The 17,422-nt window shown below is 41.2% G+C and overlaps 2 protein-coding genes across 4 annotated transcripts; one reads left to right on the top strand and one right to left on the bottom strand.

Annotated features, from left to right (window-relative positions):
• Positions 1-343: 343 nt before the first annotated feature.
• otol1a (otolin 1a) lies at positions 344-4,330 on the bottom strand. 3 transcript variants are annotated; one of them, XM_044219207.1, is made up of 6 exons: positions 4,143-4,330; positions 2,681-2,781; positions 2,074-2,555; positions 1,905-1,994; positions 1,686-1,757; positions 344-1,487 (listed from the first exon to the last, which is right to left on the bottom strand). In XM_044219207.1, exons 3-6 carry the CDS (start codon positions 2,531-2,533, stop codon positions 610-612), a joined length of 1,500 nt encoding a protein of 499 aa, XP_044075142.1. In that variant the 5' UTR covers positions 2,534-2,555; positions 2,681-2,781; positions 4,143-4,330; the 3' UTR covers positions 344-609. The 3 variants fall into 3 exon arrangements, with proteins under 3 accessions (XP_044075142.1, XP_044075144.1, XP_044075143.1); XM_044219209.1 differs by lacking the exon at positions 4,143-4,330 and adding an exon at positions 3,320-3,421; XM_044219208.1 differs by lacking the exon at positions 4,143-4,330 and adding an exon at positions 3,152-3,278.
• Positions 4,331-6,491: 2,161 nt separating this feature from the next.
• ppm1la (protein phosphatase, Mg2+/Mn2+ dependent, 1La) lies at positions 6,492-16,515 on the top strand. Its single transcript, XM_044219221.1, has 4 exons — positions 6,492-7,487; positions 12,048-12,222; positions 13,374-13,535; positions 13,819-16,515. The coding sequence occupies exons 1-4, from the start codon at positions 7,089-7,091 to the stop codon at positions 14,190-14,192; spliced, it is 1,110 nt and encodes a 369-aa protein (XP_044075156.1). The 5' UTR covers positions 6,492-7,088; the 3' UTR covers positions 14,193-16,515.
• Positions 16,516-17,422: the final 907 nt, after the last annotated feature.

Raw genomic sequence — 17,422 nt, 5'->3', positions numbered from 1 at the left:
AAATTCAGGAACTCCACAAGAATTATATTTGCCATCCTGCTGTGTGAATTGTATCTACATTAAAGGTTTAAGTATTTATCTCTAATATATAATACTGTCTGCAATCTTTTTATTGCTTTCTCTGTACTGATCTCTGCATTTAACAATTCTTCTCCAATGCCTCTTTACAAAACTTGGGCACCTTACACCCTCTAGTGGGAACCAAATGCAATTATGGATTATTTACTTCCAATTGTTTCCAAATGTGTATTAGCCTCACTGACACAGAGTGTATCTAGTCTAATTGCAATGACTTATACCTTCTAGTTTTAGTTCTAAATAAATAAAACTCAAGGGTCATCCATTTCAAGCATATCATTTTTAATGCATTGTTACAAAGAACTGAAGTATTGCATACAGTACAGCACTATAATTAAGCCCCGACCATCTTCAAATACAGCAGGGCAAGCAAAGCATTTGGCTCGATTAGCACGACAGCAGTGAGCAGATATTGAAGCAGCAGTATTTATCTGAATCACATTAATACGACAAAGCAGTGCAATAGGCTGAAGGTTGTGCAGAGTCTACAAGAAGTTACAGTCAGAGCTCATTCAAGGTCAAAGGTTGCAGTCACAGGTTTTCCATAGCAGCAGGTTTGTTTTTTGAATCTGGGTAAAGCAGGAAGCCAGAGAAAGTGCTGTCATCCTCACTGCTGGAGTAAACTCCATTCCAGTCTCTCAGCGTCTCCAGCCACACCTGGTCGCCTTCATTCAGCTGCAGCAGTGCGAGGTTGGACGCCTGATCGATGTCCTGGCCATACAGAGAATCCCGGGTCCGCAGCTTCCGTACCCCATTAACCACTAAGGCAGCACGCACAGGCCGGTTGCGCACGGTGATGTGGTAACTGAATAGGTAGACCCCCGGGTAAGTGACGTTGAACTTGTTGAGTGTTGGGTCCCAGTGCCCCTCCCCGTTGTAAAACACCTTGTCAAATTTTATAGGCAGGCTGGGTGGAGGGAAGGACCTGCTGGGGAACAAGCCCACACTGAAGGCAGAGCGAATCTGCTCCACACTCTCACCTGGTGGGCCTTTAGGGCCCCTTGGCCCACGCACACCTTTAAGTCCCCTCTCCCCCCTCAGCCCTGCCATGCCCCTCCCTCCTGGAGGACCTGGGGGCCCTCTGGCACCAGTATCCCCCTTCCCTCCAGGAGGCCCTGGCTCCCCTCTCTCTCCCTTTGCACCATCAGTTCCATTCACTCCCATCTCACCTCTCTGACCAGGGGGCCCACGCTCACCCACATCACCTTTCTCGCCTGGTAAACACTCGCCTGTAAGCCCCTGTTCACCTTTCTGACCCTTTGTCCCAGCTAACCCAGGGGGACCCATAGGCCCCTCTCGGCCGGTGCTGCCCTTAGTCCCATTCAGACCAGGCTCTCCTCTTTCTCCCGGTTCCCCTTTCAGACCGCTGAAGCCACGTTCACCTTTCTCTCCTCTGGGGCCTGGATCACCTATAGTATGTAGAGAGGTTATATTCACATAGGAAGACATGTTTTAATTAGAATGCTTTAATTTTCAAATAGAAATGTACATTTGCATGTGTAGGGTGCATTTATACATATCTTAATCTAATCTAATTCAGTATAATTAAAACAGATTTTCTCTTATGTATATAATTTCCCCGGAAGTTCTCATAGAAAACTACACACCTCTATCTCCTGGTTTTCCTGGGATCCCAGGGACACCAGGAAGACCTGCCAATCCTTGATCACCTTTTTCACCTGTGGTAGTTTTGATAAATAAAGCGTAGAAAATGACATCCACAAAGTACTTATACAAAACAGCGTTCTGCAAAAAAGGAGCGAGGGATAGAGAGAGAGAAACGGAGAGACATTCAAAAACTCTCCTGCTGTTAAGCCCTGTTGTACCTATGTCACCATTGAGTCCGTTGGCTCCAGGTAGTCCTGCTGGTCCTGGAGGTCCTCTGAGCCCTGTTTCTCCCTTCTCTCCTGGTAACCCTGGAAAACGAAGAGTATGAAGAAGGACAAATTTTGACCTCCAAAAGGTAATTTTCCTGAAAACGATCATCTATCTTACCTAGAGGGCCCCTCTCTCCTGGCGGTCCCGGTGGCCCTCTCTCTCCCATGGGCCCTACGGGGCCTTTCTCTGGTGGACAGCACTCACAGAAGTTGAAGAAGCATTCATTGTAGTCGAGTGTATAGTTTCCAGGTGTATTCCCAGGGGGCGCTATGGCATCTGTGTGGAACTCAGTGGGGTAAGTGTCGCTGGAGTAGGTGGTGCTATCTGTAGGGGACAAGGAGTAAGCGTCCATCATGACCTCAGTTGTCTCGTCTGTGTGCAGGCTGCTGGATGGGGATGGGGTGGTGGTGGTGGTCCGTCTGAATCCTCCACCCCCACCTCCGCCGCTGCTTCCAGCTCGAGGGGGCTTCTTGGTGCTCTGAGGTTTGGGCCATCGTGTGGTTCTGGCGCAGGAGGTCAGCACGGCCATCAGTACCACAAGGAGAGCGGTCAGAAAGACTAGGCGAACGGACAGCATACTGAGGGCTTGAAACAATAATCTGTAAGGGATAAGAGTGGAAGTTTGAAGAATATAAACTAAACAGGTGCAGCACTTTGGAAAAGGTTGATTCTATTGCAACACAGTGCGTTTACGATGTATAATAAAGCAACAAGTGCATCTTACCTACTGATGTAGATGGTGACTCTTCATTCCATCTCCTCCAACTAGTGATTGACGAAGGCTGCCTCCTTCCTTATATTGCCCTGGTAGCCCAACTTCTGCACCTTTAAGCCAATGAGAGAACAAAGGACAGAAAACACCGGGGGTTATTAGGAGGTAGGTGGGCTGGCAAGAACAGATTCCATGACTCCTGAGGGATATGAAAATAAAGGCAAGACTTCAGTCTTTGTGATATGGGATATGATTCTAGTGCCTGAGAGTACACACGCTGCTGTTCACACACACATGCTTGCTTTGTACACAAATAGCTGAAATATAAGGTTACACACAAAGGTACACATTTGCAGAACATGTATACATACACATACAGTATATACACACAAACACACATTGTTGTTGAATAACGATGAACAACATCTCGTGAGAGTGTTACCGAGTGCAACACCTTGTAGTAATCAGACCATTTGGCAGTACCTCAAAGCAGAAAATGGATCACCCTACACCCAGTGGGAGAGGGATCAATGTCCCAAAACAGACAGCGTGGCAACATTGATCCAACCGTTCCTTGATCTAACCAACCCAAAGAGGCCAGTACACCCAGTAAACCTCATGGAAACCTGGCCCCAGTGAACCAAGCCTTACATGTCTCAGAATGTGTGCTGGATGTAGTTTCAGCCTCTGACATTAAAGGTGCTATTGATAACGTCCAGCCACTAAATGACGCACTCCCCTTCCATTCCAGTGGTTGCCAGTTTGTTGCACAACCTGCATTTTTCATGGAGGAGTGAGACTCAGACTTAGTGATATCAAGTGGTGAATCTTTTGTGATAAAGTAATGAATTCATTTTGCAACACATAGCTATACATTAGCTATAGATTTAGGTTACTTTGTGCGGTGGTGTTTCATGTAACGTTATCTATGGTAATCTTATATGGCTAGCTAGCTTTAGGCAGCCCCTTTGACCCCATCATTTAATAATTATAGGGGCCCTATATTGCAACACTTACCGTAAAATGCCATTTCAATCATCCTTACACTATAAGACAATAGGTAAATATTTACATTTTAATCCAATTAAAGAGTAGAGTACAGTACATTGTAGAGATGCTATTAAAACCCACAGCACTCGACATTAGACCGCTACAGTAAAAGTTGAGCAAGTGCGTAGTGTTGACCTAACATTAGTCGAAGTGTTTTCTTGCTGAAAACAAATCTCGGATAACAACTGCAACAACTGCTACAGGAAGAAAGGACGACTGTATGATTATGTCAGTATTTTCAGATTTTTATATTAACGTTGAGCTCAACGCAGCTGGCTACGAGGCTAGCTAGCCACAAGTACCTCAAAGTGTCTCATAATAGGGCTATAGCCTACTATATGAGCTGACACCCTCAATAACAGTCACGTTTTGGGTCTAAACACTATAATGAGCAGATTTACAGTAGTTCTGAACTTTAATTTACCTTCGACATGACACATTGGTAATATATAGGGATCCCACATCCACTCCGTTCTTAAAGAAGAGCGACCGTCTTTTCATAAGCGGACCAGTCCGCCACTGGCCCAGATGGACCACTGACTGGTCAATCAACTTGCCCTGCATAAACTTGTACTGGCCCCGGGCCATCGGTTATGTCAGACCCTGGCCCACTTCTAAATCCCCTCTGATACGCATCTTTGTTATAACGTTTCATTGTTTGAGGGAACTATAACGTTAGGTAACTGGACGCAACCGTCACTAATGCTAACGTAGCTCCTCAGGGATTGAAGCTGTTATTTTTCTAATTTTGACAATCTAACCAGTGACATCGCATTAGTTAGGTTTTAGGGGCTATGACTGTCGATAGTTGTTGTTTATTTTGTTTAAATATGCAGAACTGTAATTTTATGGGTTATTGCTGTTATGTTGATTAAGCCAAGATAGCTAATATATGCTAACGTCAGTGTCCGTGTTTTCCACACCAACTGGCACCACGTGATACCATCGTCGTTATACTATTGGCTTGTTAGACGCGGGACCCAGATATTCCACACAGAGATAAACAAAACATTCATTTTGGACCCATCAAAATTTTAAAAATGATTAATTCACAATCATAATTTTTTTTTAGGAAAAGTGATACTTTTTATTCTGCACCTTTCTAAAAGCTCTGCGGATTTTTTGTTTTTAAAAATTGTCTACATAAAAATGTTATCAAAATAACCTTTAACTCTGAATGATTCCTTGTTGGTTGCCAAGGTTCCACACAAAATCTGATGAGGAGCCACATGAAACTGTATGCAGCAAAATAATAGATGAACAACTCAAAAGAGCACAAGGTTGACACAGAAAAAAGGCAGAGAAGGTCACTACAGACATCTACAGTTGTTTAGCTGAAGATTGAAATACAAGAAAAAACTAAAATCATTTAGGTTTAATCACCTAAGCATCCCCCTCAAGTCTGTCATTGTTTAAAAAAAAAGTCACAATCACATTACTGAAATTAATAACTGGAGAGCAAATCTCCAGTTAATAATTTCAACCAACTGTTGAAATGTAAACAAGAGTGCAAGGCGCTGGTCTTCTTATGTCGATCCATACACTTAATGGAAATCTAATAGATTCAGTACAGCATTATACTGTAGGTACATAGGAATTTGGTTAAATAGCAGAATGTCCTACAAAACTCCTGTTGAACACCACGATCAAAATCAAACAATTAAAATTGGATTCTTATACCACAACATAGCTTGTTTCACCTTTCAAAATAAAAAAAACATTATCTACTATACACTGAATTATGGAGGCATCCTGTATGCTCATGTTGCTGTCATTACCCTTAAACCACTGGATGCCCTTTAACCACAGTGCCTTTCGATTCATCACCCAAGCTATCACACTCACCTTTGTGAGTTATATGAAAAAGTCAAATGATCACTGACATACAAAAGGCATCAGCATACTTGTGTTTTCAATTATAAGGCCTTGTTATCTAAGTTGCTGAATCATTTAACATCCTTAGCTGAGTTCAAAGTGAACAACCATGACACCACCTTACTACTGGAATGAGCTCATTCCCCTGTGGGACTTTAAAGTTCTACTTAGCCTAGTTAAATTGTTTAATAATATTTGTGTGTTTTAATTAGTGTATGTGTGTATGTGATGATTTTGTTGTGGAACTGAATTGCCTTGTTGTGATGCTGAACACATCAGTTTACTGTAAATTATAGGACTGTCATAGATGTATTCCTCCAGAGAGCCACCAGGGAGCAGTGTTTGACCAATGCAATGACTGCTGTAACCAACACCTGAACAAAGGCCTAGTCTCACATTAATTATTGGGAATAATATTATAATCGGGAATTAGTTATTATTGTGTCATGCAATTTTTATTTAAATTGAAATGTTGTTGCATATGTATTGTAGCTACATTTTGTATATGTGTATGGATTCTATTCTGTTCTATTCTGTTATATATATATATATATATATATATATATATATATATTAATGTCCAGTTGCTCATAAAAGGCAGCAGGCCCATGACATATTCCATAATAAATGGGAGATAATATGGAGTGAAATTGTATGATATGTCATATTATGACATCATCATTTGATTCCGCAGCCACCGTCATCGGTTTCAATGTTTTGCTTTTCCATAGTATGAGCTCAGCTCGCAGCTGCGCACTCTTGTCGACGCCGAGTAGCCTACATTTGAAGAATGAGTCAGTGTCAAGTTGGTCACTATTAAAATTCACTTCCGCTAAAGACTTTCAAAATAAAGCCCTTACTTTAAAAACATCCATTGTGCACCCCATTACAGCGCCTGCTAATGTTTTGCTTTATTAAGACAACCACAGTTGACTTCCGGTCTTATTCTCACTCTCCCATGGTGGTTTGATACAGATCAAGAATGGAGGTGTGTGTGTGTGAAAAATGTTATATGTTTATGTGGAGACTGAATAGACACATATACGAGATAAGAAACGGGGTCAGCGGCGGAAAAGGAGGACACCTCCAAGTCACATCGTCGACTCTCGCCCTCCTCCGGTGACTCCCATGTCTCTCACCGGGGTGGGTCTAACCCAAAAAATCCGTAATCCAACAATGGACTGTGGGAGATCGGCTCAACTCGGAGGATACTCTTGCAGCTGTTCAGAGAGCCGAGGATAGGACCAAGACATCGGACCGAGTCAATGAGGGTGGCCTGTCCGCTTTTGTCCTGCGTCTCTCGGCCCGGTGTCTGGCAGCCAGACGTGCAAAGTGCGTAAATGCGGTCGGAGTAGAGAAGACAGGCCGCAGAGGAGCACTTTAAATGTTGAAATTCAGGCTTTGCCAAACATCGTGGTAGAGAATCGATTTCTTCATAGTTCCGCTGAGCGGATGGAGTGAAAAGGGGAGAGAGACTGCAGTTTGGTTGCGTGTGATGATAGGAGACACAATGACGCTCTTGTCTCTTCTGGGTCGGATCATGCGCTATTTTCTCCTCAGGCCTGAGACATTGTTTCTGTTGTGCATAAGTCTGGCGCTGTGGAGTTATTTCTTTCACACGGACGAGGTGAAAACCATCGTCAAGTCCAGCCGGGACGCCGTGAAGATGGTGAAGGGGAAAGTGGCGGAGATGATGCAGAATGACCGGCTGGGAGGCCTCAGTGTCCTGGACGCAGAGTTCTCCAAAACCTGGGAGTTCAAGAATAACAACGTAGCCGTGTACTCCATACAGGGGAGGCGAGATCACATGGAGGATCGCTTTGAGGTGCTAACCGACATCACCAACAAGACCCACCCTTCCATATTCGGGATATTTGACGGTCACGGCGGAGAGGTAGGCTGGGAGGGAGAGGATGCACGTGCCAGTTTTATCACAATGCGTTTGTCTGGACTCAGACCCAAAGACATTCTGCCTGCTGCACACGAGGTAGCATCATTTGGATTCAGAGCAGGTATAGAGACAGACAATAAGTTCTTTGGAAAAGGCATACAGTGATAATTGCTGTTACTGAGTATGCCCAAATAGGCAGTAAGACCTGTTTTAATCCCATCATGAAATTAAGGAAGATAACAAAACTCAGATTTCTATGACATCTTATGAAATATTCATTAAATTGATAGTATAAGAGATATAAAATAACAGTTGGCACAATAGGCAGGACAAGGCCATTATAAACTCTCCAGATGGCAGGTTTCCATGGGAACACAATGATTTGCACTGGGGCACAGACATACACCTCATGTGTGACTCACTTCATGCTCACCCCATTTTTCAAACCAAAATTCAAAATTCCCTTCCCCTCTGCATCATTGTATTCTTTTGTGCCAACACCTCCTCCTTCCTGCTGCCAATCAGGGAGTTAACTTGGGAGTTATCACAAAGAGCTTGTGATTGTGTGTGTGTGTGTGTGTGGGGGGGGGGTCTATCTCTCCTCCACTCCCTGTGTTGTCAGGGGTCAGTGGTTTCTCATGGCTGCCTTCAGACCATGTGTCCTGGACGCCATCTGTCACACCACCACCACCACCACTGTCCCCCAGAGGTTCCAGTGTATGACACATTTGACACAAATGATACTGGTTAAGTTTCTGATTTAGAGCCCGGTCTTCCTGTTTCACATCGTTTATTGTTATTTTTTCATTAATTCAACACAAGAACAGATATTTAGATCGCAAGCAAATCTGTGGGGACTAAAACAAGAGCCACTAATGTGTGAGTTCCTCTCTGCATGTTGCAATTATCAACATATTCTTGATCAACTTGTAGGGCTACTTGGTCTGTCATTGTTGTTAAGGAGAATCGAGTTGAGGTTTTATATTCATAATTGTGGAGCTTTACGATAGACGTGTTATTAATCTGCAGATCTGTGTAGTCCAAATGATGGCTACACTAAGCTTTGGCTGTGTTGCCAGTTATTTTCTCAATTAATCAATAAATTGTTTCTATAAAACGTCAGAGAATAGTGTAAATTGTCCATCACAATTAAGGAGGCGTCTTCAGATTGTTTGCCATCATACTCTCATTGACAGCTACGAAAACCAGCAAATATTCACATTTGAGAGGCTGGAAACAGTGAAGTTTTGTCCTTTTTGCTTAAGAAATTACTTCAGCTTTGTTCTTTAGGTTTCTTAGATCTTAGACAGAGTCATCAATGTATATTAATGCAAGAATTTCAAGTATTAGCCTATTTTTTTTCACCTTTCAAGCTCTGTGTACAACATGTTGTGTGCAACAAAAAGATTAATGTCATGGTTAAGCAGGCTCATAAAGTTCCAACATACAACAACTCTAATGGTTATGTAAACAAGCAATTTAACTGTAGTTTTAGATTGAAAATGAAATCAGTTTGTGTCCAGTGATGCTGTCACAGTTGGGAGCTCTCTCTCTCAAACTTAATGTTGTACCTCAAGTCACACCAGAACATTCATCCCTGTGTCTGACTTGCTGTACATCTACATTTTGTATCATTTAAATATAGAAAAATACTAAAGGAGCTGGCTGTTCTCTTTGAAAAAAAAAAAAAAAAATTGTTGCAAGAGTTGCTGTTCAATCATAGAGAGGGAGACAACAAACAGAGAGTAGAGGTTGTTTACCCATCTGGATCGCTCTGTCTATTCCTGTCCCAAACAAATATTTATCCTTCCTGTCTGCCCTGACATCTCACGCTTTCTCCCTCACTTTCACTCTTTCTCTCCTGCGAGCTTTCCTCCCTTTCCTCTCTTGCTTTAGTCTAATTTGTATCTCTGTGCATATGTGTGTGTTCATATGTGTTTGCTTGTTTGTTCCCTCCTTTTATATTTTTACGCCTATACTTTATTGCTATCCTTTTCTCATTCAGTAGTCACAGGAATGGGTCACTCTGACATAAAGCTCAGCTATTATATGGTCATTAGGATCAATACACACATCCTGAGATATGGAATAACACTCAGTCCCACAAACACAGTTCCCTGTCTAAAAACTAACCACTAACAGTACACATAATCAATCAATGGGAGATAAGTTTAATGTTAAGGGTTCTTTGGGAAAGCTGTGTTTACCTTCTGGGACTCTCGATGCTAATGATGTTGTCGGGAAAAATTACCACATGTGTGGATATCCTTGGACATTCATTTGCTAGTGCATTTTTATGCTGTTTGGCGTAAGCACACACACACACACATCACCAATATTAAATGCGGCGATGCTGCCAAACCACATACAGGCAGATAGAACAGGCAGTCTCTGGCACTGCAGTGCCTTCTGGCTCTGAAAAAATGCAGGACATTTCTCAAATACGTCTCTGTTATTTGTTGTTTTTGTTGTATTTTTTATTATGGCCCAGAACGAGAATGGACCAGAATTATAAAAGTCAGCACAAGCTGCTGCTGCTCTTTTAACATGATTTACAGAGACTCTTTGCTGTTGAAGCAGGAACTTTAACAGGCTTCCACACTACTTTGCTGTATAAAATTGAATTTATAGTTATACAGTATATAGTTATTAACTCGAGGGGCAAATAGGATTTAAGAAAGCAGTGATGTCAATAAGCAATCCATTAATCAACTTAATAAAGTTGGTCCAATATTTTACAGTCACTCATTAAATCCTCAGACAGTGAAATATTTGAGTCATTTATGAAGTCTGTAACTGCACTGGTGTTTTCAGCTGTGTATGACAAATGGAAAAATATACTTGAAGCTCTTTTCCTGATCAAGGCTCACTGAGTGCCTCTCTCTCCAATTAAATAAATGAATGAGTACACTTGTCCAGTGAAAGGGAAAGAGAGAAGGGGGAGGGGGGCGGCAGGAAGAGATGGTTTCACTCTAGTGGTCATTTGGAATATCATAATCTGTCATAATATTTCACATCCAGGTCTCGTTCCCTCGTATTTTACTCCCAATGCCATATAAATAATGCGAAATATTTTGAGTAAAATTGTATGTATACTGTTTGGTCGATAAACTTGATTATTGCATTGATGGAAACACAGGCAGTTTTAGCTACGTATAAATAAAATGTAGCAGAGAGGTTTAAAGAAAACTCTTGCACCACATGTTCAGAGACACGTTTGTCTTTGCTCAGGATTTTGGCTGTATTTTATTAGTTATTAATTAAAACTAAAATGCATGATTATATCCATGAAACCTTTTAGTACTGAAGGGTCAAAATTCTAATAAAACTCAAACTGAATTCACATGAGGTCTCATACTCGTGCTGTAGAACTGCTATAGCACACCAGAAAGTGAAACAGTGAAACATGTAGATCAAATGGCCCAAAGTGCCCTAATTTACATATGAACTGCGAATATGAAATATGTACTCTGTATCAACTAGGACATTAAGATGGTATAAAAGTTTCCCATTTTAGATTTGATTTGAAAGTAATAGCATAATGGAAATCTTGGCAGAGAAAATGAGGGAAGAAGCATATAAGCAAGGGCAGGAGGAGGAGGGCAAGTGGGCTGGAGGATGAGGAGGTTGTTCAATAATTAAGCACAGAGAACCTGCTGTATGAAATGAAAAAAGCACTCCTCTAAATTAGAGTTGTATTGGAGCATATTACTTGCATATTTATTCTGTGCTGGTGACCTGTCAAACTGAGGATAATATGAAAATGTGATGAAATGTATATGTATAATATACATTTAAAGCAGCATTTGTTGAGTTTTTTTGGGCTCTTGGGGGCAGCAGAACAAGCTGTAACATTTTGACATATATATGCAAAAACTGTACATCTATACAAGTTATGACAAACATGTTAGCAAAGAGGTCCCTGTTTACACATCCAGACTGAGCAACATTAGCATGTATTTGAAGTTGTGAATTTGGCCACCTGACAATATTAACTCTCCTCTTAGCTCTGTTTTAGTCTCCACTAACCCCTGAAGGAATTCTCTTTAGTTAGTGCTAGTCGCTAACTGTGTCTGTCTGGTGTTTGGTATGTGCTACCTGGTGCTTACAGATCACCGTGGATCGAGAAACAGATGCAGAATCATTTCTGTTCATCATAAACAAAGCCCCATCACTTCTGAAGGACCACAATTGTGTGCTATTGTACCCTTTGGTACACTATTGATCAAAACAAGCTATTCTAAAAGAGCCACATCATGTAAGGGTCAATTACAGTCAAAAATGAAAGTTACTATTTTACTATCAAAAAGTCATCCCATGGAGCTGTAAATCTGCACTAACTGTAGGTGTTGTCTTAAAATCTTGTAATATAATCTAAGAGTTAAACAATCTGTATGTATTTCTGACATAATGTAGAGTGTAGCTTGATATTTCTGAACTTCTAAACTGATTTTGAAATCACCCACACCAAAACATCCCTGTGCTTTGCCTTTACTTATCCACCTTCCGCTGTCTAATTGCCCCTGTGTCTTCCCTTCCCTCCTGACCTCCTCCCTCTCCCAGGCTGCAGCTGACTATGTGAAGGCCCACCTGCCTGAAACCCTGAAGCAGCAGCTGCAGGCCTTTGAGAGAGAGAAGAGAGAGAACGCTCTCTCTTACGCCAGCATCCTCGAGCAGCGCATCCTGACTGTGGATCGTGAGATGCTGGACAAGCTCTCTGCCAGCCACGATGAAGCAGGTCAGGAGGGGGAGGAGAGTGGTGGGAAGTGAATATGATATATATGATATAGAATGTACGATGGGTTCCCTCTGTACACTCCAATACTCACTGAGAAGAATGAGACTGCTGTGTTGTAACATTATGCTGCTGCACGTTGATAATAGTGTAATTGATACTCTTTGCACTGATGTAAAATTCAGAGCTACAGTCCAGATTGATCAGTTGATAGCATTTGATACCTCAAGAAACTGTTTTTACTTTCATTTTTTTTCATTGTTGATTTGTTTGGTGCCAGTCTGGCATTGTTTCAGTTCAGTATATTAGAGACACAATGGAAGACTATCTAATGATACATGTGAACCTCTCTCTATAGGACTAATTTTATCAGTTTCTATTCATTGTGCTTGTTTTACTATAGAGCTATAAAACTCTCCGTTATCCAAGCGGCCTCTCTGCCAGTGGTCCCACCCTATCACCTTATCATTTGCAGTTTGCACCATTTATTTAATGGTCTTTTTCTTCCACAAATCTGTAGACAAGATTTGAAAGGTCAAACAATCCTTTATGCTATCCTAGGTTACTGTACATGTTCTCTCAGCCCTGGGGATTAGGTAAAGTCTAATCCTTATCACTGTATTTATTAAAGTGTGGAACATCAATAACAGCATAATAGTGGCAGACATTATCATACCAGAAAGCAGCTGTTAGCTCTCTTGACATTTTCATTCCTAGAGATATACTGTATCTGCTGAAACTTTGGATAGCAGAGACTCTGTTATCTTAGCCTTCTATTACCAAGGTTAAACATCACATTAACCAAACATTAACTTTCTTTCTCTTTTTTTGCTCTCAACAGCTACCATAATCTAGTTTTGTGTAATACATTGAATCTGGCACAAATAGTATTTGAAAATACCTGTTATGGTTTGATTTCATTTGCAACATAGGACAGTGTGATTGCAAAAAAAAAAAGTTTATTCACGGGAAAACAATTCAATGCAATGTTTTGTGAATCATCACAGGCTACAAAAAATGTTAAAATGTAAAATGTTCCGTTACTCCCAGCTGTTTAGAATAAACACACAACCAGATTTGATTCAGGATTGTGAGACACACAACAGCTATATCAGCTGTTTCGTCTCATTCTTCTCTTTCCATCTCCCATGCAGGAACGACATGTCTTGTAGCGCTGCTGTCGGACAGAGAACTCACAGTGGCAAACGTTGGAGACTCTCGTGGTGTGTTGTGTGACAAAGATGGGAATGCTGTTGCACTGTCACATGACCACAAGCCGTATCAGCTCAAAGAGCGCAAGAGGATCAAGAGGGCAGGTAGATGATGAGAGAAACAACCCTATAATATAAAGCATACACTGAATGTAGCTGTACTGCACGCTCATGTGGTTGAATTTGGGGTCCTCGGTTGCCACCTGTTGGTCTATTTAGGAACAGCATTGAGTTAAACAAAGCACAGGGTCAGATTTTGATGTCTGAACCTAAGTATCAAGTTATCTCAAATCGATTCAGTATTTCAGCTCGTGATTTGGATTGATACACAGTATGTCAACAAATAGCCGTCAAGCATGTTTTTTCATTCTTATGTCTTTATTCCCAGGAGGTTTCATCAGTTTTAATGGATCCTGGAGAGTCCAGGGGATCCTGGCTATGTCCCGCTCTCTGGGGGACTACCCGCTGAAGAACCTCAACGTAGTCATCCCCGACCCTGATATCATGACCTTTGACCTGGACAAACTGCAGCCAGAGTTTATGATCCTGGCATCAGATGGCCTGTGGGACGCTTTCAGCAATGAGGAGGCCGTCCGGTTCGTCCGCGAGCGCCTGGATGAGCCTCACTTCGGCGCCAAAAGCATCGTCCTCCAGTCTTTCTATCGCGGCTGCCCCGACAACATTACTGTCATGGTGGTGAAGTTCAAAAGTGGAGCTGGGGGGAGTAGCAAGGCAGGGGGAGTAGGGTATGGTCAAGTTTAGAGCTCACACTGTGATCACTCTTTTCTATGATTTTCCCCATCTTCTGGATGGAGCAGCTAGTGTGATATCGCTGGAGGAAGTTAAAGTATGGACACTGAGGACAAGTGCACACACATAAAGACATACACACACATGCAAAAACACAAAAGAAATTAGGGTTTTTTTTTGTTTGTGGGTTTCTGATTGAGATAAGGGCATTTAAACACAATCTCATAACCATCTGCCAACTTAATGATGAATACATTCAAATACTGAACCAACAGTGGAGATGCATAAACACAGAACAGACAGACACCAAACAGGGGATTTTCTCTTAACCAGCACACATTAGACTGTGATTGATTTACTACTGTTTACTGTACATGCGCGCGAATGGTACAGCTCCACTGGAGGCTTCTTCAGACGAGGCTTCAACTAGTGCCTACTCAAGAATTACTGTGCAACTACAGGAAGCTACTGACAAAGGATCTGTGAAAACACCACCCTGCTCGCTGCATTTTGATGATGCTCTCAAGTACGTCTGTTACATTTTTTGACCTAGAAAATGTTGTCAAATATAAAAAGACTCCAGTGGATCCATACCTTTATTTAACTTGAAATGATGCTACACCTAAAATCTAACTTTTTGAGTATCAAACACCCCCTGTTTCATCCTCTGGCTGCAGTCAGCTTCAATTCATGCTGGTTACAATTCAAAAGCGAGCAGTCATCACAGTGGGGAAAAAAGTAGCATAAATATGGAGTTTAAAGGCAGGAGCTCTGATTGGCCAGCTGCTATGTGTTGGCAGGACTCTGATTAATCACAGCTCCTACTATTGCTCCGTGGGTTGTATTTAATTTAATCTTTAGGTGGCACACTGCTTACACATCTTTAAATTAAAGAGAATGCAAAATGGAAACTGTAAATGTTTAAGCAGAAAACTAATGAGATGGAATATGAAAGGCAGACACATTAGTGATTGGAATAACAAAAAGTTAGATTTAACAGCCTTTTTTAAAGTAATGTAATTCCATTTTAAAATGTAATTACAAACTCATTGTATAAAGATGGAATAAGGAAATAGAATTAGTAATTGGCTAATTTAATGATCTTTTATTATTTTTACTTTGAGTTTTATAAGGCATCATTTTAATGAATCAAATGAATTTTAAAGTTTATCAATTTATTAATTGTTTATGATTAAACACAGTTTAATATGGCTAAATGCACAACTTCTGCTATCTGTTAAATTTAGGAGTTTAGACCAATGAATGAGCTGGAGGTGGGTTCCTCAGGCTAGCCAGCTAGTTTCTATGGATATTTTCAATTTTTTCCACTGTAAAGAATGGTCACTATTGAAATCCTTTGTCACCATCATCCAAACTGACTACAGCCACTCTTGTATTTGAAGGCTGAAACTGCAAAATATTATAGCCACTTCTCAAGTGTGCAGAAGGTCAGTGATACTCAGAAAATAGATTTTGGAGTATTACTTTAACAAACAACACATACACACAAACAGAAAAAAATGTACCTTTCAAATGTTTATTTTTTGGAATGGTAAATTCTTACAAATCAGCCAATGTAAACTCTGTATATCCTCAGTAATACAAGAGGGGTTTAATGTATGTAGAACCTGATTTAGCTCCTGACCTTCACCTCTTGGTACTGCAATTTTATGGAGCTAATGTAAACTGTTCCATCAAAGTTGTTTTACACCATCTGTATCAGGGCATGTGCTTTGGCTTATCCATGTTCGGGAACATGTCTCCATGGACACTGGTGGCTGCCTTTGACCTGGGAAGTGCATGAAACAGGAGGTGGAACAGACTTCCACACCTCTGCTGCCATGAGAAACTAAAAGATGACTCATCATGAACTGTACGGCCGCAGCCTGAATGCTAGTAGCTATAGTAATATGATATGCTCGTGAAGCAATACAACTGGTGTCAAGGACAGCAACAACCTGTCAAGGAAAGTCACAGTAAACCACACATGATTCACTACTGTTTTATGTTCAGCTATTTTTTACCACTGTGTTTCACAACCTTTTGCATCAGTTGAGAGAAGCATTTTTTTTATTTAACAGTTTACCTAATGCCTTATTTATTGTAGAGTTTTTGGATGTGTCTGGCAGATTGCCAGATCAGTGTATTATTTTTTTGTCCTTCTGCACATGAGCAGAAGTTTACAATCAATTAGATAACCATCACTTTAATTTGAGAAGCAGTCTAGCCTGATACACCCATGTTGAGCTGATGCTCAGTGTAAAAGGAAAAAAAAACAGTGTAAAGAAATTCTGTATGTAAACTATCAGTATTAAACAAACTCTTTCATCTTAAATGTATTTCTCCATTGAGTCTTTATTATCTCAAATGCCTGACATGTCAAACTGTGCAGCACGGTGTTGAATCACTACAAAAACATGCCAACTCTTTATTTTTAAAGGTCCTTTTTAAATTAGGTTCTTAGCCTTAAGCTTAGAGTATTTTGTGTGCTCAATTTTGAGATTTAAAAAAAAGATTTAATTTATTTTCCACCACTTATTCAATCATAGTATAATATGCTTTTTTTTAAAATTCACACAACACCTGCAGGTGCATTTTCACACATTCACACCTGCTGCTGGTCCTACAGAAGAGCCCACTGAAGCAGTTGAGTTTTAAGTGCCTTGCTCAAGGGCACAACAAAAATAGATGCGGAGGAAAGGGGTAAGCAATGACTCATGTTCTTCCCTTCTTCTGCTTTTTATCACCTCTCCAGGAATTTGACTCATTTGTGTTCTTGCCACCAGCCACAGGTCTCAAGAACCTCAAGAACAAAAAACGAGTTGGTGAAATCAGAGTGAGGTTGAGGGAAAACACGTGACGTCTTCTGAGTGTTTCTGGGATGCCTCTATCGGACCGCAAATAGCTCTCCATGCCTGCAAGGCAACTCAGCCCCGCTGCAGCCCTCAGAAGGGGCGCAGACAGCTCGGAAGCGCTCGATGATGCCAAGTTTAGTGACGGTCTGTAACAGTCTCAGAATAGCTCGGACATGGACTGATCCAAATGCCTAAGACCCGTGTTGCGACATTCAGGCATCTAATAGCTATAAAGTCAAGTGCGTCACACTACAACTTTACGGGAACTCTTTGCCCTATTTTATATGGATTTGGCACTTTATAAGTGAGACAAGTGCGCGCAGGCACCATAGGCTAACTCAGAAATAAGCAATAATTTAACAATTCTGGTTTGTTTTTTAATCCCCG

This window comes from Siniperca chuatsi, linkage group LG13 (genome assembly GCF_020085105.1).
Source record: "Siniperca chuatsi isolate FFG_IHB_CAS linkage group LG13, ASM2008510v1, whole genome shotgun sequence".
In the NCBI taxonomy this organism is placed as follows: Eukaryota; Metazoa; Chordata; class Actinopteri; order Centrarchiformes; family Sinipercidae; genus Siniperca; species Siniperca chuatsi.
The sequence above is the reverse complement of the archived record's forward strand: the minus strand, read 5'-3'. Positions and strand labels throughout refer to the sequence as shown.